We start from the raw sequence: 26,513 nt of genomic DNA, 5'->3' as shown, positions 1-26,513 counted from the left end.
ACGATTTCAATTACTTTGTAATATAGCAAATGTTAATCTAATTAAGGCTGTCACTCATTAACTGCTGCTGTCTTGATTATTATCAAACCATTTTTATTTTTGAGAAAGCTTTTAGGGTAATCTTAAAATCTGAATCCTCTTAGTATGTATTTTTCCTCTTTTGAAGTATTTATTTCAGGAATATGGCTTCTGAATTGAATCTTCCTGAAAAATGAACACACGGGTATTTCTTTTCTAGGAAAGCTATGTAATGAGCCTTAGAGTTGGAAGCACCTTTATTTATGTCTTAGTTCTACCATTTAGTAGTTGGATGGGTTTGGATCAATTATTAAATTTTTCGGAATCCATATTTTCACATCCGTAAAGTGAGAATCATAATCCCTATGGATGGTGACTGCATTCTTTTTTGGGGGAAAAAAAAACTATTCTTTTTTTTGTTTGTTTTTAAGAGATGGAGTATTGCTCTTTTGCCCAGGCTGGAGCGCAGTGACATGATCATAGCTCATTGCCACCTTGAATTCTTGAGCTAACGGGATTCTCCTGCCTCAGCCTCCTAAGTAGCTGGGACTACAGGTACACACCACCACTCCCAGCTAATTAAGAAAAATTTTTATTGTGCAGATGGGTTTTTGCCATCTAGCCTAGGTCTTCAACCCAGGCTCAAGAGATCCTTCTGCCTCAGCCTCCCAAAGTGCTGGGATTATAGGAATGAGCCACCACGCCTGGCCACAAGCTCTGTTGTTTTGTGATTATTACCATTTACCATTGAGAACAACATTGATTGTTTTATTTCTTTCTTTGAATAGCACTTGTTTTCATAGTTCTCATCTTCATTATAACCTGTCGGCATTTTAGACAACTATAATGTTCACATAGGCAGTCTACTAGCCTCCTGTACTTTTCCATAATCTCAAACCTTCTCTAGAAATCATGTATTCTCTTCTCAGACCACAATCTTGTATCCTTCCAATTTTTAAATTCAGGTACTTTTACTATAATGGTTTCTATTCCAGTGGTTCACATCAAAACCTTCAACCCACTAATTCCTCCATGTTATTTTTATTTTAATTTTTCTTCTTTTTTTTTTTTTTTTGAGACGGAGTCTGGCTCTGTCGCCCAGGCTGGAGTGCAGTGGCCGGATCTCAGCTCACTGCAAGCTCCGCCTTCCGGGTTTACGCCATTCTCCTGCCTCAGCCTCCCAAGTAGCTGGGACTATAGGCGCCCACCACCTCGCCCAGCTAGTTTTTTGTATTTTTAGTAGAAACGGGGTTTCACCGTGTTAGCCAGGATGGTCTCGATCTCCTGACCTCGTGATCCGCCCATCTTGGCCTCCCAAAGTGCTGGGCTATTTTTTTTTTTTTAAAGACAAGGTTTCACTCTGCCACCCAGGCTGGAGTGCAGTGGTGTGATCTTGGCTCACTGCAGCCTCCGTCCCCCCAGGCTCAAGTGATCCTCCCACCTCAGCCTCCTGAGTAGCTGGGACTACAGGTGTGCACCACTATGCCTTTTTGTTTTCTTTTTTTTTTTTTGAGACGGAGTCTCACTCTGCCACCCGGGCTGGAGTGCAGTGGCACGATCTCGGCTCACTGCAAGCTCTGCCTCCCAGGTTCATGCCATTCCCCTGTCTCAGCTTCCTACGTAGCTGGGACAACAGGCGCCCACCACCATGCCCGGCTAATTTTTTGTATTTTTAATAGAGATAGGGTTTCACTGTGCTAGCCAGGATGGTCTTGGTCTCCTGACCTTGTGATCCACCTGCCTCAGCCTCCCAAAGTGCTGGGATTATAGGTGTGAGCCACTGTGCCCGGCCTTTTTTTTTTTTTTTTTTTTTTTGACATGGAGTCTTGCTCTGTCGCCCAGGTGAGAGTGTAGTGGCACAGTCTTGGCTTACTGCAACCTCTGCCTCCTGGGTTCAAGCGATTCTCCTGCCTCAGCCTCCCAAGTAGCTGGGACTACATGTGCGCATCACCACACCTGGCTAATTTTTGTATTTTTAGTAGAGGTGGGGTTTCACCATATTGGCCAGGCTGGTCTCAAACTCCTGATCTTGTGATCTGCCTACCTCGGCCTGGGATTACAGGTGTGAGCCACCGTGCCCGGCCTTTTTTGTATTTTTAGTAGAGACAGGTTCTTGCCATGTTGCCCAGACTGATGACAAACTCCTGAGCTCAAGCAGTCCGGCTGCCTCGGACTCCTAAAGTGCTGGATGTATAGGCATGAGCCACCACGCCCAGCCCTTCTATGTTGTTTTTAAATATCTGGTCCTGTGTCTTCTGTCTTACCTTTCTCCTTTTTTAGCTTAGACTCCATGGGAAATTCTTTAACTTTCTAGCCTCGATATGGTTTGGCTATGTCCCCACCCAAATCTCATCTTGAATTGTAACTCCCATAATTCCCACACGTTGTGGGAGGGATCCAGTAGAAGATATTGAATCATTGGGGGTAGTTTCCGGCATACTGTTCTCATGGTAATGAATAAGTCTCACAAGATCTGATGGTTTCATAAAAGGAAACCCTTTTCACTTGGCTCTCATTCTCTGTTGCTGCCTCCACGTAAGAACCTTTCGCCTTCCACTGTGATTGTGAGGCCTCCCCAGCCATGTGGAACTGCAAGTCCGTTAAACTTCCTTTTCTTTATAAATTACACAGTCTCGGGTATGTCTTTATCAGCAGCGTGAAAACAGACCAATACACTTCTCTTTGGTTCAATCACATATGCCTGGCAAAATTCGTGTTATGAACCCAGTCATCTCATTTCTCCTCATTGGTTCTTAAATACATTAATGTTGCTAGTGTCAACTACGTTATCAGTTTACCAAGCACTCTTTGGAGTAACTATTTCATACTAACTCTATACTCCTCAAACTCGAACTTTACCACTTTTACCACTCTTCTTCGACCCTTACTTTGAAGACCTTGCTTCTTAAACAAATGGGAAGTATAAGGCAGGAATGCCCTTTTTTATTTTTCTTACCACATCATCTGTGTATATGTAACAGTATTTATACCAATCCTCTTTCATTCCATTATACTGTAGTAAATGCCCTCTTCCTATCAAAAGCCAGTCCCTAACTGTGCTAAATCTTATCTTCTCTGGCATTTGTCATTCTCAACACTTTCATTGTTCTTTATTTCCTGGAGTTTTTGTTATGTACCAGGCACTATTCTGCATCCTGGGTATATAGCATACTGCAGTGAACAAACATACCAACCTTACTCTCATGGAACTTCTAGTGGGGAGAAGTTGGATAATTAACAGTTAATCAAACAATTTATTAATCTAGTCAAAAGTGCTATAAAGAAATACATTTAGGAAAACATGATCTTAGCATGATAATGATTGTGGCCTTTATAGTACTACCTAGCTGCATAATTTGTAAGTCACAGTTTGCTATTTTCAGAGGAGGAAGAGAGAACTGTTCTTGACTTATATATTACAAAATTTACTTTTAGTCAACTTTGTGATGTTGCCTATGTATATTAGCAAATGTACTTTGATGTTCAAATTAATATATTCTCAAGTGAATGTTTTTGTCATGGAAGAGAAAATGAAGTGTTCAGTGGGATATCTTTTTCTTTGCTTTTGAAATCACCTTTTGAATTGCTGTTGTTTTACATGCTTTACATAGCTGTTCTTGAGTGTGAACTTTCTGCAGCCTATATGCAGTAATCCCATGTTAAGTCAGAGTGAATGAGAAATGCATAAGTGTTTATATGGAATTTGAGAAACAGTTCAATTTTTTCTTTAAAAACCTATTTGTTAGAGATATTTACTGTACAGGAATTGACATACATAAAGTTTGTGGTGTTTTATTTATGTAACTGAAAAAACCAAATCTCATATATTGAAATGCAGGGTACTGGTTTGCAGTATATAGATATGTGAGTAGGAGTGGTGAGAGTCATTTTCTTAGCCTTTATTGAGTATCCTGTCTAAAAATATCGACACCATACCATAATATTTTCTATTGTCCTTTTCCTGTTTTTTTTCTCTTTTGCTACTCTCTAACATACTATTTTACTTAATTAGCTTATTGTTTGTCTGTCTTAGCAGACTGTAACCTCTGTGCATAGATTCTTGTCTGCTTTTTATTCTTTTACCACAGGATTCTTAGCTCCTAATGATGGTGACTAGTAGGCAATCAATAAATATTTCTTTCTGCCAGGCGCAGTGGCTCACGGCTGTAATCCCAGCACTTTGGGAGGCCGAAGTGGGTGGATCACTTGAGGTCAGGAGTTCGAGACCAGCCTGGCCAACATATAGTGAAACCCCGTCTCTACTAAAAAATACAAATATTAGCTGGGTGTGGTGGTGCACATCTGTAGTCCCAGCTTCTTGGGAAGCTGAGGCAGGAGAATCGCTTGAACCTAGGAGGGGGAGGTTGCAGTGAGCCAAGATCACCACACTGCACTCCAGCCTGGGTGACAGAGCAAGAGTCTGTCACTCAAAAAAATAAAAATAAAAATAAATAAATAAGTAAATAAATAAAATCTTTCTTTTTTTCCCCCCAGTATTAGGAAGGAATAGAGTTCAATAAATATTTCTAATGAATGTAGACAAGTTTACATGATTTTTAAATGTGTGCTAATTTGAGTAGAGACCAACTGCATGTTTGTTCATCACTCTATCTCTAGTACTTTACACAGTGTTTGCAAGTACATGCTTAATAAATATTTGATGAGCAAGCTGGGTGCATTGGCTCATGCCTGTAATCCCAGCATTTTGGGAGGCCGAGGTGGGGGGATCACTTGAGGCCAGGAGTTTGAGACCAGTCTGGCTAACATGGCAAAACCCCATCTCTACTAAAAATACAAAAATTTGGCCGAGCGCTGTGGCTCACGCCTGTAATCCCTGCACTTTGGAAGGCCAAGGCGGGTGGATCAGGTCAGGAGATCAAGACCATCCTGGTTAACACGGTGAAACCCCATCTCTACTAAATATACAAAAAATTAGCCAGGCGTGGTGGCACACGCCTGTAGTCCCAGCTACTTGGGAGGCTGAGGCAGGAGAATGGCATGAACCCGGGAGGAGGAGCTTGCAACGAGCCGAGATGGCGCCACTGCACTCCAGCCTGGGTGAGAGAGCAAGACTCTGTCTCAAAAAAAAAAAAAAAAAAAAAAATTAACAGGGCTTGGTGGTGAATGCCTGTAATCCCAGCTACTTGAGAGGCTGAGGCACTAGAATTGCTCAAACCCAGGAGGCAGAAATTGCGGTGAGCTGAGATCACGCCATTGCACTCCAGCCTAGGCAACTGAGTGAGACTCTCTCTAAATAAATAATGGATGAACGAATAAATGAGAACTAAATGAGGCAATGTGTATAAATTGGCACTTAGTAGATAATTAATTTATATAATTTACTATACCTTTCATTCTTGAATATATGTAAAAATGTGTAAAGACTTACCAACATTACATTGGTTTGTCATATAAAGATACTATCTTTAGGTGGGGCGCAGTGGCTCATGCCTACAATCCCAGCATGTTGGAAGGCCAGATGGGGAAGATCTCTTGAACCTAGGAGTTGCAGATTAGCCTGGACAACATGGCAAAACCCTGTCTCTGCAAAAAAATACAGAAATTAGTGGGGCGTGGTGGTGTGCACCTGTAGTCCCATCTACTTGAGAGGATCGCTTGGTTCAGGGGGTTGAGGCTTCACTGAGCCAAAATTACACCCCTGTATACCAGCTTGGGCAACAGAGTGTGAGACCTTGTCTCCAAAAAAAAAAAGAAAGAAAAAGAAAAATTTTATTTAAATTTTATTTGCGGAAGCTTCAGAAAAGAATAAAATACTTAGGAACAAATTTAACAAACAGCATAAGACTATACAAAACACTGCCAGGAGAAATTAAAGGAGACACATGTATTAGTTCTCACGCTGCTAATGAAGAGATACCCGAGACTGTGTAATTTGTAAAGGAAAGAGGTTTAATAGACTTATAGTTCTGCGAGGTTGGGGAGGCCTCAGGAAGCTTACAATCATGGCAGAAGGGGAAGCAAACGTCTTTCTTCACATGGCAGCAGCAAGGAGAAGCACAGAACAAAGAGAGGGGAAATCCTTTTATAAAACCATCAGATCTCATGAGAACTCAGCTATGACACACACAGAATTCTATTTTTCTGCCAACAGAAATAAAATCCCCAACTGGATGGACCACTTTTCTGATCTAGTTTTTTATTGTTTTTTAGGAACTTAAAATTCTTAGTGATTCATATTTTAAATGCACAGACTCAACTAGTTTCTGTTTTAAGGAATATGGCACAAAGATATTTAGGGAAAAAGTATGTATGTACCCACACACACATACATAGTATATGTGCACACAAATGTTTATTAATGAGGTGATTAAATTTCTAAAATAGAGTCCATATCAACATCCTCTTTCTGGGGTCATTTGTCTTTCTTCCATTCTTTTTATTTATCTCCCCTAATTAATTTTGGCCTCTTTTTTAACTTGTATACTTTTTTTTCCCTCTTTTTTCTAGTCTGCCTTCTTTCTATTCTCTTATTATTTCACCATTTTCTCTTGATAGGGAAAATAGCAGCCAGGCAATAGAATTTTACATGTGTTTTCACCACAGAAGGAACCTATCATTGTGTGGTACACAGTAAAACCTGTTTTCCTTACCTAATGACTTTTATTTTATATTGGAAAAATCATGTGTCTTATGGAAAGTTACGATGTTTGTGAGTCTCTGGCTTTCTATGTCATCAGGACAGTTGACAAACCACTATGTAGGAGGTCATGACAGCAGATAGTTGTTTATATCAACAATATTTTATAAAACTGCTCTTGGGGCAGATACGCACCATTCTGAGTGGGGAGCAATCAGATATTCAAACTAAAGTTCAAATACAAATATTTAAACCAAAGTTGCCATTATCTTATTATTTGTAAAATGAGAAAAATAGGGATGAGAATAAGCTACCTGGCAGGAATGTATAAAGATTAGAGATGATCATGTAAAAGGCTTAAAACAGTCTCTAATATTAAGCAAGTGCTGAATACGTGGAAACTGTTATCACTGGAAGTTTTGTTTGTCCTTAATTGGCTATGTTGTATTGGTTTGTTTATTCATTATTTCTTCCACAATTAATGAATCCCATTTGAATCCTAAACTGCTGGCCACCATTAAATGGTTATTATTTGTTAACTTCTTTGTTTTGTTTTACAGGCAACAATTGGCATTGACTTTTTATCAAAAACTATGTACTTGGAGGATCGAACAGTGAGTAATATTTTCAGTGTGCAATTTTCTGCAACATTCCAGGTTAGAAAACTGCGATCAAAATAATCAATGATTGTCACCATAAGAAGTACTTAGCAGAGTTACCAAAGAGAGTTTACAGTTGTTGAGAAAAACTCTTATTACTGAGTGAGTAGTACTTGGCAGTTATCTTGATTTGGAAAAATGAAAACAAAGAACTTTACAGAGAATTAAAGGAGAATTTTTATGAAGAAATTAAAGCTGCTAAAGACCTTCTAAATACCACTCTTGAGGCATTCAATAAGATTTCAATTTGTGAACTTCAGTATTTTTTTGTCAGGATAGGATGCATGTCAAAGTGACTGACTAAAAAGAAATAATGTGAGCTGGGTGCAGTGGCTCACACCTGTAATCCAGGCACTTTGGGAGGCTGGGGCAGGTGGATCACCTGAGGTCAGGAGTTTGAGACCAGCTTGGCCAACATGATGAAACCCCGTCTCGGTTAAAAATACAAAAAATTAGCCAGGCGTGGTGGCAGGCGCCTATAATCCCAGCTACTCGGGAGGCTGAGGCAGGAGAATCACTTGAACCCAGGAGGCGGAGGTTGCAGTGAGCCGAGATTGTGCTATTGCACTGTAGCCTGGGCAGCAAGAGTGAAACTCCGTTGCAAAAAAAAAAAAAAAAGTAATGTGTATTTATTTGTTGGATTTCTTGTCTTTCGTCCTTTGGAATGTTTTCTTTAAATACAGTGTAAAATCTGTATTCTAGCCCACTACCCCTTGAAGAGATTCTTGTCACCTAAATAGTGAATATCTTAAATGCAGTATTTTGAGACCTGCACCCAAAAACATCATTTTATTTCCAGTGTTATTTCTTATGTGTTTTTTTTTTTTCCTGAATATTCTCTTTTATGTTTTAATATATAGCATGTCATTTCTTAAAATTTGTAAGCAGCCGGGTGCAGTGGCTCACGCCTGTAATCCCAGCACTTTGGGAGGCCGAGGTGGGCGAATCACCTGAGGTCAGGAGTTCGAGACTAACCTGGCCAACGTGGTGAAACCCCATCTCTTCTAAAAGTACAAAAATTAGCCGGACGTGGTGGTGGGTGTCTACAATCCTAGCTACTCGGGAGGCTGAGGCAGGAGAATCGTTTGAACCCGGGAGGCGGAGGTTGCAGTGAGCCGAGTTCACAGCACTGCACTCCGGCCTGAGCAACAAGAATGAGATTCTGTCTCAAAAAAAAAAAAAAAAAAAAATTGAAAGCTTGGAAACGACTTTCTGTCATGATGCAAGAACTTGATGCTTGTTTTCAGGCTTTTCTTCTTGTAATATAGATAGGAGATAGTACGTAAATAAATTTTTATGTAGGTCTGCAAAAAGGTATTCCTCCTTTTTTTTTGTTTTTCTGAGATGGCGTCTCGCTCTGTTGCCCAGGCTGGAGTGCAATGTTGTGATCTCGGCTCACTGCAAGCTCCGCCTCCCGGGTTCAAGCCATTCTCCTGCCTCAGCCTCCCGGGTAGCTGGGACTACAGGTGCCCGCCACCACACCCAGCTCATTTTTATATTTTTAATAGAGACAGGGTTTCACCATGTTGGCCAGGATGGTCTCGATCTCTTGACCTCGTGATCCACCCGCCTCGGCCTCCCAAAGTGCTGGGATTACAGGCGTGAGCCACTGTGCCTGGCCCTCCTTTTTGTTACATTAGACACACACACGCTCGCGCCTGTAATATAGATATGAGGTAGTAGATAAATTTTTATGTAGGGCTGCAAAAAGGTCTTCCTCCTTTTTGTTACATTACACACACACACACGTGTTCTGGGGAGAAATGTATGGGACAAATACAAGCACAGTAGTTAAAGACCCAGTTTTAAAGTATTCTAGACCCAATAGGAAAGAGACACGTTTTAGCTTAAGAGAAGCTTTCAAAGAAGCATTAATTCCTTTACTCTGATAGCTTAGGCTGTTCCTTTCATTGACATTTACCTTAGTTTTTTGTTTGTTTGTTTGTTTTTTGCTCTGTTTAACCATCAACAGTCTACTTTTTGACCCTGGAAGGCATAGGGATTAAAATAGGTTTTAGGTAGGGAAAAAGGGAAGCCATATTTCTGATTCTGTGAAACCTTTCCCAGTGGCATTTTCCAGTCATTTACCTTCGGAGTACGCAAAATTTTAATATCTCTCCCTTTTGAAAAAGGAGTTTTGTATTATTTTCATTCCTCACTCCCTGCAACCTCTTGCATGAGTCTTCTTTCTACTTCCTTCCCACCCTCTCCCTTTTAAAAAAACATTTTTTTTTTCTTTTTAGTATTAGTTTCGTTTGTTTTTTTTTTTTTATTTATTTTTTCCCATCTCACAGATCAGGCTTCAGCTGTGGGATACTGCGGGTCAGGAACGTTTCCGTAGCCTCATTCCCAGTTACATCCGTGATTCTGCTGCAGCTGTAGTAGTTTACGATATCACAAGTAGGTATATTGCAACGGGTTGACCTTTCTTATTTTTCTTGCTTGTTTGACTGATTTTGTTGTTAGGTACGATTGCAATTATGGGACACAGCAGGTCAAGAGCGGTTCAGGAGCTTGATTCCTAGCTACATTCGTGACTCCACTGTGGCAGTTGTTGTTTATGATATCACAAGTGAGTGGAGGGAATTATGCATTTCTAATCTTCTTTCAACCTTTAGCTTAGCTGCATGCATGTTCTTGTCTTGTGCTTGTTTTCCTTACTGGCATGTAAAAATAAGTTTTATCGTAGTAAATCACATATCAGCCAGGTCAGAAATATTTGCTTTGGTGTTTATACCAGTATGCTTTATATCTAACTGTGCCAGGTTTTTTGCCCCAGAAATTTTCTTTTGGGTCCAATTGTGAATCCTTTTCAAGGGTTTCTTAGTATCCTGTTATTCCTAAACCATACCATAATTATAGTTGGAGGAATGTCTCCTTTTAATTTAATTTGATCTCAGATTTCTCTAAAATAAAATAATCTGTGTTTAAGTCTCTTGCCAAGTTTTCCAAATTCTCCAAGCTTTCTATTGAGGCTATTACAAGCTTCTGCTAGCCAGCTTTTCTCTGCTTTCCCCTTCCAGCCATTCTGTCTCTGTAGAGGAAGACAGAGAAAACATAATGTACAGTTTTCTATTAATCTTTTTTATTTGAATCATATTTTGGTTCTGTGACTGATTTATTTACTTTGTTGCTAACAAATTACACTTTCATTTCTCTCCAAGAAAAAAATTTTAAATAGGAGGTGAAACAACCAGTAGTCTTTCTTTTTTCTAAAGATTGAATAATGCCTGTGGCCTTTAAGTGACTGTAAATTTTCCATGAAGCATTGGTGACTGACAGTAAAATGCTTTCTGATTGAAATTGCCTTTGTAAATTGGTTTATGACATATATTAGGCAATATTAAACATTATTCCATATAGTGGTTCATAATTTATAGGAAAACCAGGGTCTTGAACTCCTGGGCTCAAGTGATCCTCCTGCCTCAGCCTTCCAAAGTGCTAGGATTAGGCCAGGCACAGTGGCTTACGCTGGAAATCCTCACATTTTGGGCGGCCAAGGCAGGTGGATCACCTGAAGTCAGCAGTTTGAGACCAGCCTGACCAACATGATGGAACTCCATCTCTACTGAAAATGCAAAAATAGCCAGATGTGGTGGCGCATGCCTGTAATCGCAGCAACTTGAGAGACGGGGGCAGGAAAATCTCTTGAACCTGGGAGTCAGAGGTTGCAGTGAGCTGAGATCGTGCCATTGCACTCCAGCCTGGGCAACAAGAGCAAAACTCCATCTCAGCAACAACAACAACAAAAACCAAAGTGCTAGGATTACAGGCATGAACCATTGTGCCCAGCCCAGTATCTGGGACTTTCTTTTTAGATTTTTAAAAAATGTGTACCACACTACACAGATGCAGTATCGTGGGCTAAAAAAAACTTACATAGACAAAGGAACTATTCATTTGGACTAATAAAACTGTTACTATACATTTTTGCATATCTCAATCAGGAATCATATCTAATAATGAATAATTGTGCTGGCAAAATTAGAAGATTGCGTTCAAGGATTTTTTTTTTTTGAAATAGGTGCTATATGCAATCTTTCTTCTTTTGCACCTTTACTTTGGGTTGCTGTTTGTTTAAAAAAAAGAAGTATGTTCATATTGTGCATTGACACGTTTTGTAGCTTTAAAATGTTTGTGCTTACTTTAACCACAGCAAGTGAAACCTTACGTTTTTTTTAATCCACAAATGTGATTCAAATATTAGTATATTGTTTTCTTTAGCTGCTATAATAAATGTTGAAGTACTCTACTTAGAATCCAACACTAGAAGAGATAAATTTTGTTACAGGCGTTTCTGGTGCATTAAACAAATAAATTTTAGGTTAAAGTGATCACAAACTGAGGAAGCTGTGCCAACAGTGGTGTTGAAAGCTATTGAAAGGCTTTACAAATTTTCTGGATGTGTTGGGACTTACTGGCTGACATACTTTTGAAAATGCTTTCTTTGTTATGTTTGGTATGTGTAAGTGATAAAAAAAAAAGCATTGTGGCAATGTGACACCATATTATCTGCCATAGCTGTCCTTATATTTCAAAAAGTTTTTTTTTTTTTAAATTAAATACTACATTGCACTCACTTGGTCATATTCAAAAAAATTTTAAACTACTCTAAAAGGAACCTTGAAGATTTTATTCTTGTAATTTGTTTAAATTGCTGACAGTTGTAATCAGATAAAATGGAGTTATGTTGCAGGCACATTATAAGTGGGGTACTAATGTGCCAGCCCCCTTCCAACTTCCAGGGCTTTTTTGGAGGGAGGTGCCCACCACCTGGGGAGGCATTTTTCAGCAACACTAATCTGTCTACCCTCCTATACCAGATGTTAACTCATTCCAGCAAACTACAAAGTGGATTGATGATGTCAGAACAGAAAGAGGAAGTGATGTTATCATCATGCTAGTAGGAAATAAAACAGATCTTGCTGACAAGAGGTATGGAGTTATTTTATGTGTGTGTGTAATGTTTGATTTCTGTGTTATACAGCCTTTTGTTTTTGTTCACTGAAAATTTGTTGTGAAAGGAGACATGCTTAATCCTTAAGTTTGTGTCCTCCCCTGCTTTTCTTTAGCATGGGAACCTCAAATATAAATGTAAATATTAAACACCTAGTCCTTAAGGGAAAATGAATTTTATTTTGTTTAAGCTCACGTGTAAATAACTCTTGTGCAAGTTTGTTTAGACTTGAAGCCAGTAAATATTTTGCATTTTTTAGATCTCATAAGCATGAATATTGTTTTGTTAAAGAGCAAACCAGTTTGGAAAAACCTTATCTTTAAAAATTATTCATAATGATTAAATGTACACTCTTTTCTTAGTAGTCTTCTTATAAACATTCATTATAATTCAGTGGTGTGGGTTTTTGTTTTTTGATTGTTGTTTTCTAATTGTGTGGTTGAGCCAGACTGTGTAGTTGCACTGAATAGCTTGATTGTGATACCTTAGTCAAATGAGCAAAGCAATATTCAAGTCACAGGATGCAAAATATATTAACATTCACTGTAGAACCCATGGCTTGAATATTTGCTTTCAGCATTCTTTTTTTTTTTTTTTGAGACGGAGTCTCACTCTGTCACTCAGGCTGGAGCGCAGTGGCGTGATCTCTGCTCACTGCAAGCTCCGCCTCCCGGGTTCACGCCATTCTCCTGCCTCAGCCTCCCGAGTAGCTGGGACTACAGGCACCCGCCACCTCGCCCAGCTAGTTTTTTGTATTTTTTAGTAGAGACGGGGTTTCACCGGGTTAGCCAGGATGGTCTCGATCTCCTGACCTCGTGATCCACCCGTCTCGGCCTCCCAAAGTGCTGGGATTACAGGCTTGAGCCACCGTGCCCAGCCTTGCTTTCAGCATTCTTAAGCGATTTACTGCATACTCTTTCTGCTTTAAATAGTTTTGACCATACTACTTAATAGTAAGAGCTTTTACTGTTTATTATTTGTTTATTCATGAGATGGATATTGAAATTCGGGTAATGAACTTGTGATATTAATTCAAATGTTGCAAAGAAAGCCAGTGTTAAAAGACTTGTGGAGATGTGAAGCCCATTTCTGCCCATGGCACCTCAATTAGAATTGGTAGTACAGGCCAGGTGCAGTGGCTCACAACTGTAATCCCAGCACTTTGGGAGACCAAGGAGGGTGGATCACGAGGTCAGGAGTTCAAGACCAGCCTGGCCAAGATGGTGAAACCCTGTCTCTACTAAAAATACAAATTTAGCTAGGTGCTGTGGCAGGCACCTGTAATCCCAGCTACTCGGGAGGCTGAGGCAGGAGAATCACTTGAACCCGGGGGCCGGAGGTTGCAGTGAGCTGAAATCGTGCCACTGTACTCCAGCCTGGGCAACAGAGTGAGACTCTGTCTCAAAAAAAAAAAAAGGTAGTACAGTTGCAAAAAAGTCTTTCTTAATTTAAAAGTAAATTCAAAGTGATTTCATCTTTTCTTTATAAAAATCTTTTTTGGACATGAATTGCTATAAAGGAAATTTTCACTATTTTATTTTTCTTCACTCTAGAGACTTCGTAGGTACCTTTTTTTTTTTTTTTTGTGGGGGGAGATGGAGTCTCACTCTGTCACCCAGGCTGGAATGCAGTGGTGTGATCTCAGCTCATTGCAACCTCCGCCTCACCAGGTTCAAGCAATTCTTCTGCCTCAGCCTCCTGAGTAGCTGGGATTACAGGCACCTGCCACTGCGTCCTGCAAATTTTTGTATTTTTAGTAGAGACGAGATTTCACCATGTTGGCCAGGCTGGTCTTGAACTCCTGACCTCGTGATCCACCTGCCTCAGCCTCCCAAAGTACCCGGATTACAGGCGTAAGCCACCGTGCCCTGCCGGAACCTTCATTTTACTTGTTTATTTTTGAGTTGGAGTCTCGCATTGTGACCTGGGCTGGAGTGCAATGGCGCGATCTCGGCTCACTGCAACCTCTGCCTCCCAGGTTCAAGCGATTCTCCTGCCTCAGCCTCCCAAGTAGCTGGGATTACTGGCGCCTACCACCATGCCCGGCTAGTTTTTTGTATTTTTAGTAGAGACGAGGTTTCACTCTGTTGGCCAGGTTGGTCTTGAACTCCTGACCTTGTGATCCACCCGCCTTGGCCTTCCAAAGTGCTGGGATTACGGGCGTGAGCCACCGTGCCTGGCCTCTTCATTTTTAAATAGGAAAATTGTGTATCTGAATTGTTTCCTTTTATAGCCAGAGTCATCTGAGGAGGATGCTTATAAGGATTAGTTTTCTTATTGCTTAATATTTCAGTTGAGGCCGGGCGCAGTGGCTCAAGCCTGTAATCCCAGCACTTTGGGAGGCCGAGACGGGCGGATTACGAGGTCAGGAGATCGAGACCATCCTGGCTAACCCGGTGAAACCCCGTCTCTACTAAAAATACAAAAAACTAGCCGGGCGAGGTGGCGGGTGCCTGTAGTCCCAGCTACTCGGGAGGCTGAGGCAGGAGAATGGCGTGAACCCAGGAGGCGGAGCTTGCAGTGAGCTGAGATCCGGCCACTGCACTCCAGCCTGGGCGACAGAGCGAGACTCCGTCTCAAAAAAAAAAAAAAAAAATTTCAGTTGAGTGCACAAATGGTAGAAACTTACCAAATTTTATATATATGTGTGTGTGTGTGTGTGTGTGTGTTTTGAAATGGAGTTTCGCTCTTGTCGCTCAGGCTGGAGTACAATCTTGGCTCATTCCAATCTCAGTCTCCTAGGCTCAAGCGAGTCTCCTGCCTCAGCCTCCCAAGTAGCTGGAATTACAAGAGCTCGCCACCACACCTGGCTAATTTTTGTATTTTTTAGTAGTGACAGGGTTTCACCATGTTGGCCAGGATGGTCTCAAACTCCTGACCTCAGGTGATCCACCCACCTCGGCTTCCCAAAGTGTTGAGATTACAGGCATTAGCCACCATGCCCTACCTAAAACTATAATAATTTTTCTTTAAGGTAACATTTGTCAGTTGCTTTGAAATTACCATCTTTCTTGGTAATCTTTACCAGACTATCATCTCTCAACTGTTCACATTTAAAACAATTAGAGCTTGTTCATTCTACCAAAATGATTTTCAAATGGGTAAAAGGCTTAATTTTTTAAAGCATCTTTATATTTGGCCTTTTATAAGCATGACATGAAATCCTGAAGTCATAAAGGGAAAGATTGATAAGTTTGAATACATAAAGAGCATATTTACCTGTTAGATCGACCATGATTCAGAAGATTTAAATCCACAGTATTTTCAAGAGTTTGAATAAACAGGAACTCTCATGCACTGAAAATGTAACTATAAACAATTTTGGGGGGAAACAATTGGATGATACTAGAATTTAAAATAATGTTACTGACCCGGTATCCCACAGATGGGCCCACAGAAATGTGAAAAGGTGACCATACAAGAATGTTTCTTGCAACATTATTTATAATACTGAAAAATTGAAAGCAATCTAGATATCCAGCAGCAGTAGATTGGAGATATAAATAGTATTTTGTAAGTGGAATACTTTGTAGCTATTAAAAAGAATGACAGAAATTTACTGATGTTTTAACATATTTCTAACACATGAAGCTTAGAAAAGCACTTGATCAGTGTGTATAACACGATATCTTTTCTATTTTAAAACAGATGGCAGGCTGGGCATGGTGACTCACACCTGTAATCCCAGCACTTTGGGAGGTCAAAGTGGGCAGATCACTTGAGGTCAGGAATTGGAGACCAGCCTGGCCAACATAGTGAAACCCCATCTCTACTAAAAATACAAAAATTAGCCGGGTGTGGTGGTGTGTGCCTGTAATCCCAGCTACTCAGGAGGCTGAGGCAGGAGAATCGGTTGAACCCGGGAGGCGGAAGTTGCAGTGAGCTGAGATCTACGCCATTGCACTCCAGCCTGGGCGGCAGAGTGAGACTCCATCTCAAAAAAAAAAAAGAAAAAAGATGATGATGGAGAGTAGTAGGCAATAAGGCAAACAAACAAACAGATCAAATGAAGGCCAGATCATGTACAGCAAAGTGAGGGCTCACTCTTAATGAGATTAGAGGGTTTGAGTAGAGGAATAACTTTTCATGGATCACTGTTCTATTAAAATTAAAGAGGTAGGCTGGCACGGTAGCTCGCGTCTATAATCCCAGCACTTTGGGAAGCAGAGGCGGGCAGATCACTTGAGGTCAGGAGTTCAAGACCAACCTGGCCAATATGGTGAAACCCCATCTCTGCTAAAAATACAAAAATTAGCCTGTCATGGTGGCACGTGCCTGTAATCCCAGCTACTCAGGAGGCTGAGGCAGAAGAATTGCTTGAACCCAAGAGGCAGAGGTGGCAGTGAGCTGAGATTGCACCACTGCGCTCCAGCATGGGCGACAGAGTGAGACTCTGTCTCAAAAAAAAAAAAAGAATTTAAAGGGGTAATAATGGGAGTGAGAAGACGAATAAGGAGGCTAATCCAGTCTGTCATCCAAGCAAGAAATTATGACTTGGACTAAGACAGTGATAGCTTATACAGTGATAAGTGGTTCAGTTCAGATGTATTTTGAAGATAGAGCTATCAGGATATACTTATGCAGTGGATGGATTACATACTGTTGGGTGGAATGTGGAGTGTGAGTGAAGGAGCAGTTGAGGATGATACCTGATTTTTGGCCTGGGTGACTGTCGTTAACTTGAGATAAGAGCGACTGTCTAAAGAGCTGTTTTAGGAGAGAACATGACCTGAGTTTTGGTCATGTTAAGTTTAGAATGGCCATTAGAAATCTTAGTGAAGATGTCAGATACGCAGTTGGATGATATGTGTCTGGGCTTCAGAGGAACAGTCCAGGGTAGATACATGTTTGGGAGTCATCAGCGTATAGATGGTATTTAAAACCATGAGACTGTATGGGATCAGCAAGGGAGTAATTGTAGCTAGAGAAGAGGACCAAGGAGTACATTTTAGGGTATTTTTTATTTAAAACAGGATCTTTCAGTCTTGGCACTATTGACATTTTGGGCCAGGTAATTCTTGTCCTGTGCGTTTTAGGATATTTTAGGGTATTTTAGGATATTTAGCAATATCCTTGGCTTCTTCCCAGTAGATACCGGTAGCACACACATAACCAGGTTGTGACAACCAAACTCTCTCCCCAGATTGCCCCTGGTTAAGATCCACTGACTGAGAAGTTAAGGAAGTAAAGAGGAACTGGTGAAACAAGTAAGAAGGAGAAATTGGCCACAAAAGTAGGAGGAAAACCAGGTGGATACAGTGTTCTGAAAGCCAAATGAAAATAAATGTTTTAAGGAGAAGACAGTTATTAACTATGCCACATGCTCTTTAAGGTCAAACCAAATGAAGACTGAGAATTACCCATTGGATTTAGAAGTTTGAAGGTTATTAATGTTGTTGACAGGTAGTCACACTGAAGTGATGGGGTTGAAAATCTCACTACAGTAGGTTCAAGACAGAATGCCCCTCTTACCTCTGAAGTTATAAGATAAGATGAACAAGATGACCCTATTTATATTAATAATAGTAAAAGAAAAATCTGGCCAGCGTGGTGGCTCACACCTCCCAGCACTTTGGGAATCCGAGGCAGGCAGATCACTTGAGGCCAGGAGTTCGAGACCAGCCTGGGCCAACATAGAAAAACCCTGTCTCTACTAAAAATATAAAAATTAGCCAGGCAAGGTGGCACATGCCTGTAATCCCAGCTACTTGGGTGACTGAGACATGAGAATCACTTGACCCCAGGAGGTGGAAGTAAGTGATCTGAGATCGTGTCATTGCACTCTAGCCTGGGTGAGAGTGAGACTGTCCAAAAAAAAAAAAAAAAAAGCCTCTATAATTAAAGCAATGTGGTCTTGCTGCATGAATAGTTACAGAAAAGTAGAACAGAGTAGAAAAGCTAGAAAGAACCGGGCGTGGTGGCTTATGCCTATAATCCCAGCACTTTGGAAGGCCAAGGCAGGCGGATTACCTGAGGTCAAGAGTTCAAGACCAGCCTGGCCAACATGGTGAAACCCTATCTCTACTAAAAATACAAAAATTAGCTGGGCGTGGTGGCACGTGCCTGTAATCCCAGCTACTCGGGAGGCTGAGGCAAAAGAATTGCTTGAGCCTGGGAGGCAGAGGTTGCAGTGAGCTGAGATCATGGTACTGCACTCCAGCCTGGCCGACAGAGTGAGACTCTGTCTCAAAAAAAATAAAAAAGAAAGAAAGGCTAGAAACAGACCCGGTTTCATATAGAAAATAAGTATGAAGGTGGTACCTCAAATCACTGGGGGAAATGAACTATGTAATAAATTGATTGGAGTAACTGGTTAACTGTATAGAAAAAGATAAAATTGGATCAAGTTCTCATATTACACTAGGACAAATTCTGAAGGGATTAGAGATTTAATTGTGAAAATAAAATAAGGACTAACTGAATTCTGGTTCTTAATGATACTAATGCTATGACACAAAATAAGGGAAAATGTTAAGTTTGATTACATAAAACATTATAAACAAAGCAAATGGCAAACTAGGGAAAAGTATTTGTAAATTGTATCAAAAATGGCTAATATCCCAAATATATAAAAAGCCTCTAAAAGTAAAGATAAACATCACTATAGAAAAATTGACTAGAAATATGAACAGTTATGGAGAAAGTAACATAGCTCTTAATTATCTGAAAAGAAGCTCAGTCTTGCTCTTACTGAAGTACTGATTGAAACTACACTGAGAAATATTTTTGCCTCAGATTCAGACTGCCAGAATTCCAAGTTTGTTGAAGTCCTCTGCTAGCAAGGCTATAAGGAAAACAGTTACTCTCATGAATTGCTGAGGCAATGCAGAATGGTAATACTCCTATGGAGGAGAGAGAGTTGCTTTTTGGCAATATCTAACATAGACGTTTAGCCTTTGACCTGGAAATCCCACTTCTAGGAATCTCCTCAAGATACATTGGTAAGAGTACAAAAAGACATATATACAAGTCTATTTCCTATAGCACTATTTGTAATATCTAAAGACTGTAAACAACCCAGATGTCCACAAAAGGAAAATGGTTTGACAAACTTACAAACATCCTTTTAAAGGAGTACTAGACAGGTACAAAAAGGAACGAAGAAAGTATATATTACTATGGAGTTAATCTTCAGGATATATGACTAAGTGAATGCAAGGTGAAGTCATCTGTAACATGGTACAGTTTACTTAAGAGAGAAATACAGATGTATATACACATTACCCAAAACAAAATGAGGACTCTACTGGGCTGCCATCCCAGCTGGACTGTTGCTGTGGAGCTCAGCATCAAATACTTTAGGAGAAGCTGCAGAGGGACCTGGAGACAGAGCATGGTGGAGGTAGAGGATACAACCCTCACACCACTGTGCTGTATGTCCATCTTTCAAGTCCTGGTGGTGTCCGCAGAGTTTGAAGGGAAGCCACTGCTTCAGAGATACCAGGTGGTAAATGCATGTGTAGTGGAAGTGCACTCCTGTGCATCTATGCCTTTGAGCAGAAAGCCTTTGAGTCCCAATTAGTGGGCCCATGAGTGGCCAAAATGAGGGACTGGGACCTGTATAGCCATTAAACTATAAATAAGGGCCAAAAAGGAAAGATAAATCATAAGTTTAATGAAAATGGGCTGGGCATAGTGGCTTACCACCTCTATTCCCAAAGGAAGCTGAGGCAGAAGGATCATTTGAGGCCAGGAGTTCGAGGTTACAGTGAGCTACAATCCTGCTACTGCACTCGTGTGCAACAGAGCAAGACCTTGTCTCAAAAAAAAAAAAAAAAAAAAATTAACTTTTTTTTTTTTTGAGACTGAGTCTTACTCTGTCGCCCAGGCTGGAGTGCAATAGCACAACCTCGGCTCACTGCAACCTCCGCCTCCTAGGTTCAAGTGATTCTCCTGCTTCAGCCTCCTGAGTAGCTGGGACTATAGGGATGCCCAGCTAATTTCCTTTTTTTTTTTTTTTTTTTTGAGATGGACTCTCGCTCTGTCACCCAGGCTGGAGTGCAATGGCGCAGTGTTGGCTCACTGCAAGCTCCGCCTCCCAGGTTCGAGCCATTCTCCTGCCTTAGCCTCCTGAGTAGCTGGGACTACAGGCGCCTGCCACAACGCCCAGCTAATTTTTTGTATTTTTAGTAGAGAAGGGGTTTCACTATATTAGTCAGGATGGTCTCAATCTCCTGACCTTGTGATCTACCCGCCCCGGCCTCCTAAAGTGCTGGGATTACAGGCGTGAGCCTCTTCCCAGCCACGCCCGGCTAATTTTCATATTTTTATTAGAGATGGGATTTTACCATGTTGGCCAGGCTAGTCTTCAACTCTGACCTCAAATGATCCACCCACCTTGCTGGGATTACAGGTGTGAGCCACCACACTCGGCTAGATCTTAACTGTTTTTAGTAAACATATTGGTGATGATGTTGGATATTGTTATTTCAAAATGATTGTCTGTATTCTGCATAAAATAAATGAATACTTTGATTAATGATTGTCTTGGGGAACTGGGATTTTGGACACGGGAGATGGAAATACAGATATAAGATTAATAAAGTTAAATATAAATAACAAATATAAGCATGACTTCATTACATTTTTTTAGCATTTGAAAATTTTTAATATTTTCTAGCTCTGTCTACTGAAAGGGCTTAAACCAGGAGGAATGAGCCCACATTACCATATGTAAATACTGTTTCTTTCCAAAGGAACCAGGGCTACTTAAAGAAATGACAAATTTGGCATCTGGTCCAGAAAATGTACACAATGGGGCTGGAACATCATGTCATACCATAAATCAAAGAAGTTATTAAAGACCATTGAGCCGGGCGCGGTGGCTCACGCCTGTAATCCCAGCACTTTGGGAGGCCGAGGCGGGCGGATCACGAGGTCAGGAGATCGAGACCATCCTGGCTAACAAGGTGAAACCCCGTCTCTACTAAAAATATAAAAAATTAGCCAGGCGTGGTGGCGGGCGCCTGTAGTCCCAGCTACTCGGGAGGCTGAGGCAGGAGAATGGCGTGAGCCTGGGAGGCGGAGCTTGCGGTGAGCTGAGATCGTGCCACTGCACTCCAGCCTGGGTAACAGAGAGANTGTCAGATTCAGGAGCGCCAACTCAAGCTCTACTGGTCAAACTGTAGGAAAATTTGAAAATCAGTAATTACTGTAAAATGTTTAAATCCACAAGTAATAGTAATAATAATAATAATAATATAGTTAAGGAGAAAACTCATTGGTCACCTTTGGAACATGCCAGAGACTGACTCGAGCATTTATCCTCCTTTCCTCTCCCTGCCTCCATCACTCCTTCCCTCCTTGTTCTAAGTACCTCAGGATAAGCAAATAATTGAGAAAGTTTATTTCTAAAGAAGTATTTAATTTGCTATAAAGGACATTGGAATAACTGGCAGTAAAGGACATTATTGGGATAATTGACAGAAGAATAAAACCTATAGATTCAATGATGGTATATTGATGTTAATTCCCAAATTTAATAATTGTACTGTGGTTGTATAAGAGAATGTCCTTGTTTTTAGGAAATTCACACTGCTGAAGTATTTAAGGCTAAAGGTCTGCAGATTGGCAGTTTACTCTCAAATAGTTTTTTTAAAAAGTGTTTTAGAAAATTTATATATATACATGGAGAAAATGAGAAGATAAAACAAGCAAATGTAAAATCTTAACAGTTGGAGTGTTATGTAAGAATGTTCTTGTTTTTAGGGAGTGGAGAATTCTAGAATAATAATTTCTTGTAGGCAAGAAGGGAATGGGATCTAATACATAGGTGCAAGTTTTGAGAATAAGGACAATTCTTTCATAGTAATAGGACTAGAGGTAGAATATAAGGGCACACTTGCAAGTAGATGGACGCTTGTGGAAGTTCTCTTCCATTGCTCAGTTTTCTGTGTTGTAGGAAGCAGGGTTTGTCTGCTGATAGTTTAAATCTAACTAATTAGAACATTTGTATATTTATGGAATACTTACCTGTCGGCTTAGGCATTAGGAATACCAATATAAATGATATAATCTTGCACTTGAGAGCTCACAATTTCAGACACAATGTTAATTGTAATGCATCACAAAATACCCTGTAAAGGAAATATTAAAGTATTAATATTTTGTATCTAGAGGGTTTACCATACATGTGTTTGACTCACTTACTTCACTTAGATAAATCCACAAAATCGGCCAGGCACAGTGGCTCATGCCTCTAATCCCAACACTTTGGTAGGCTGAGATGGGTGGATCACCTGAGGCCAGGAGTTCGAGACCAGCCTGGCCAACATGGTGAAACCCCGTCTCTACTAAAAATACGAAAATTAGCCAGGCATGGTGATAGGCACCTGTAATACCAGCTACTCAGGAGGCTGAGGCAGGAGAATCGCTTGAATCCAGGTGGTGGAGGTTGCAGTGAGCTGAGATCATGCCATTGTACTCCAGCCTGGGCGACAAGGGCAAAACTCTGTCTCAAAAAGAAGAAATCCACAAAATCTAACCTAAGGAAATGATTTGCAGTGCACAAAATATCAAGCACAAATATTTAGGGCAAAAATTTTCATGGTAGTGTAAAATTGGAAAACAACTTGCATTCTAATAGTTTGGAAATGGTCACATAAATTATAGGAGCAAATTGACAGAAATTGTCTAGCCATAAAAATTATTTTACACAAAGATTTGAATTTTAAGGCTAAAAGCCTATGGTCTGATACTAAGGGAAAGAGGCAAGCTATTAAGCGTTTTTTGTTTTATTTTTAGCTTTTTCTTTTTTTGAGACAGGGTCTGTTGCCCAGACTGGAGTGCAGTGATGTGGTGGCCTAATAGTGGTTCACTGCAGCCTCCACATTCCTGGACTCAAGCATCCTCAAGCTATTAAGTTTTTAAAAGTAAAAAAATTACAGGATGAGCCCAGTCAAGTGAAAGCAAATCAGTAACCAAAAGTCTTTTTAAAAAAAGTATACACACACAGAAACACACAAATTTCAAAAGTGTGGCAGATTAATGAATTTTCAAACTAATCTGACCTATATAACCAGTCCTTATGTCAAGGAAAGTTATTTTCAGAGCTTTCTTTATAATCTTTATAATATTGTCTATGTCTCAAAAGTAAGAAGTTTGTTTGTTTCTTTACAGGCAAGTGTCAATTGAGGAGGGAGAGAGGAAAGCCAAAGAGCTGAATGTTATGTTTATTGAAACTAGTGCAAAAGCTGGATACAATGTAAAGCAGGTAAGTTGAGTTGAGGTTACCAAATTGAAAAAACGTGAAATAATTGTGTGAGTATTCTATTCTCTGGTTTATGGTTTTCTTCCCCCTGGCAAGAGCAGGCCTTACAAACTAGCAGTGTATTTTCAAACAGTGAAAAATATAAATGTGGCATCGTTTTTGGAAAAAGAAAAAACTTGCCAAACTTCAGATTGTGAACAGAACTACTGCAAAGTGGTAAATCTACCATACTCTCCTCTCACTACATTCCTACTGCATTGCTTTAAAGGTAAATTTTCTTTCTTTCCTTCTATTTTGAGATGGAGTTTCTGTCTTATTGCCCAGGCTGTAATGCAATGGCGCGATCTCAGCTCACTGCAACCTCTGCCTCCTGGGTTCAAGCGATTCTCCTGCCTCAGCCTCCCGAGTAGCTGGGATTACAGGCATGCGCCACCACGCCCGGCTAATTTTGTATTTTTAGTAGAGACGGGGTTTTTTCCATGTTGGTCAGGCTGGTCTTGAACTCCCAACCTCAGGTGATCCGCCTGCCTCGGCCCCCCAAAGTGCTAGGATTACAGGTGTGAGCCACCATGCTTGGCTAGTAAATTTTCTTTATTTCAGAGTTTGATGCCAAGACTGAAATAAATGAAAATAAATATTTGCTGTCCGTATTTCTGAGTTTGATGCCAAGACTGAGATAAATGAAAGCGAGTATTTGCTGTCAGTAATGGTGTTCTTCTACTTGTTGTAAAAGTAAATTCTGATTACTTTATCCTTAATAAACTGCTGGTGTTTGAACAGTGTTTACAACAGGTCTTTTTGGGGGAAGGCAGGAAAATATAGGGAGATGTCAAATTATCAAGTCATTTACAAGATAGGTCAGCCAGAGACTCACCTGCTTGACTCTTCAAGGCTATATATCATATAGAGTAGTGGTCCCAGATTTATAAGATTTATGGATATATATATATATATATATATATATATATATATGTATTTAGATTTGGTTTTTTTTGTTTTTTGAGACGGAGTCTTGCTCTGTCACCCAGGCTAGAGTGCAGTGGCGCGATTTCGGCTCACTTCAAGCTTCACCTCCCAAGTTCATGCCATTCTCCTGCCTCAGCCTCCCAAGTAGCTAGGACTACAGGCGTCCGCACCATACCTGGCTAATTTTTTGTGTTTTTGGTAGAGACGGGGTTTCACCGTGTTAGCCAGGATGGTCTCAGTCTCCTGACTTCGTGATCCATCTGCCTCAGCCTCCCAAAGTGCTGGGATTATAGGCGTGAGCCACCACGCCTGGCTTAGACCAATAATTTTCTTAATTGAGGGTGATCAACAGAGGGTGACAGTAGCATCTTTTAAATAATTAAAGCTTTATGAAAAAGTCTTTATATTGTTATTTTTTTATACTTTATTTCCCTCCATGCCTTGAACCATTATGTAAGTAATATTGAATGATCACTGATTCTTTCCTCATTAACATATTGTTTCATGGTTTGATATTTTTGCTCATGCTTTTGTTTCCTTTGCTTAGAATGTTCATTTTTTTTTGCTTTCCTAATTGTACTCCTTATAAGTTTCAGTTTAGATGTCAGCTCTTCAGCAGCATTTTCTCTGACATTTCCCATCCTACCTCCTGTCTGTGACACCTGATTCTCTTACGTGCTTTCACAGACCTGATCTCAGTGTCATACTTTACCAGTGTATTGAAAATCTCTCTCTCTCTCTCTCATCAGAATTATATATTCCCAGAACCTAGCAATGTATATGGAACGTAGTAAGTGATAAGTAAATGAACCCATAGGAGCCACAGACAGTTAAATAATTTGTGTAATACCATTATATTAGCCATATGCCACTATTCTAAGACAAAGCAGTGGGTAGCTTCATCTGACTTTCTCTTTTCTATTTCTTATATATTTTTTCTTTTATATTTATTTATTTTTTGTTTGAGACAGGGTTTCACTCTATCTCCCAGGCTGAGTGCAGTGGTGCAATCTTGGCTCACTGCAACCTCTGCCTCCAGGGTTCAAGTGATTCTCATGCCTCACATTCCCCAGTAGCTGGGATTACAGGTGTGCGACACTGTGCCAGGCTAATTTTTGTACTTTTAGTAGAGACAGGGTTTCACCTTGTTGGTCAGGCTTGTCTCAAACTCCTTGCCTTAAGTGATCTGCCTGCCTCTGCCTCCCAGAGTGCTGGGATTACAGGTGTGAGCCACCAAACCCAGCTGGCTTTCTCTTTTAGAGAGATTTTGATAAGGGTGTGAGCTAGTTGCTTCTATATCCTGCTTTCAGGCTATCCTTTTCTTGGTTAATAGCTGAAGCAGGCATTGCTGTAGTCCCCTAGCCCCGACCCTAAGTAGCCTCATAGGTTTAGAAGCTCTAGAATTATCAGATAGCATATAGTAAGCACTACTGATGTCTGGTGTCTTCATGATGTTTGATTGCTTCCGATTTTATTTTTATTATTTTTATTTTTTATTTATTTATATGAGATGGAGTCTCACTCTGTCGCCAGGCTGAAGTGCAGTGGCGCGATCTTGGCTCACTGCAACCTCCGCCTCCCAGGTTGAAGCGATTCTCCTGCCTCAGCCTCCTGAGTAGCTGGGACTACAGGCGCCCACCACCATGCCCAGCTAATTTTTTTGTATTTTTAGTAGAGACAGAGTTTCACCATGTTAAGCAGGGTGGTCTCCATCTCCTGACCTCATGATCCGCCTGCCTCGGCCTCCCAAAGTGCTGGAATTGCAGGTGTGAGCCACCATGCCCTGCCTCTCTTACTTTTATTTTTTTGAGATGAGGTCTTGCTCTGTTTCCCAGGCTGGAGTGCAGTGGCATAATCACAGCTCATTGCAGCCTTGACCTCTCAGGCTCAAGTGATTCTCCCACCGCAGCCTCCAGAATAGCTGGGACTACAGGCACGCACCACCTTGTCCAGCTAATTTTTAATTTTTTTCCAGAGAATATGTTCTTGCCATGTTGCCCAGGCTAGTCTTGAACTCCTAGACTCAGGTGATCCTCCCACCTTGGCCTCCCAAGATGTTGGGATTATAGATGTGAGCCCCTCTGCCTAGCCAATTTTTAGTAAATT

The 26,513-nt window shown here is 40.6% G+C and overlaps 1 protein-coding gene across 4 annotated transcripts in view; it reads left to right on the top strand.

Annotated features, from left to right (window-relative positions):
• RAB6A (RAB6A, member RAS oncogene family) overlaps positions 1-26,513 on the top strand; it is a 98,519-nt gene that overhangs the window by 35,318 nt on the left and 36,688 nt on the right. For 2 of the 4 annotated variants that reach the window (XM_025355306.1, XM_025355307.1), the window contains exons 3-6: positions 7,177-7,230; positions 9,570-9,675; positions 12,099-12,210; positions 23,351-23,444. In XM_025355306.1, coding sequence (XP_025211091.1) covers positions 7,177-7,230; positions 9,570-9,675; positions 12,099-12,210; positions 23,351-23,444 — 366 coding nt within the window. Of the gene's footprint in view, positions 1-7,176; positions 7,231-9,569; positions 9,676-9,741; positions 9,848-12,098; positions 12,211-23,350; positions 23,445-26,513 lie in introns of all 4 variants that reach the window. The other 2 variants (XM_025355305.1, XM_025355308.1) reach the window with 2 other exon arrangements.

This window comes from Theropithecus gelada, chromosome 14 (assembly GCF_003255815.1).
Source record: "Theropithecus gelada isolate Dixy chromosome 14, Tgel_1.0, whole genome shotgun sequence".
NCBI classification, from domain to species: Eukaryota; Metazoa; Chordata; class Mammalia; order Primates; family Cercopithecidae; genus Theropithecus; species Theropithecus gelada.
This window is presented reverse-complemented; position numbering and strand designations above follow the sequence as displayed.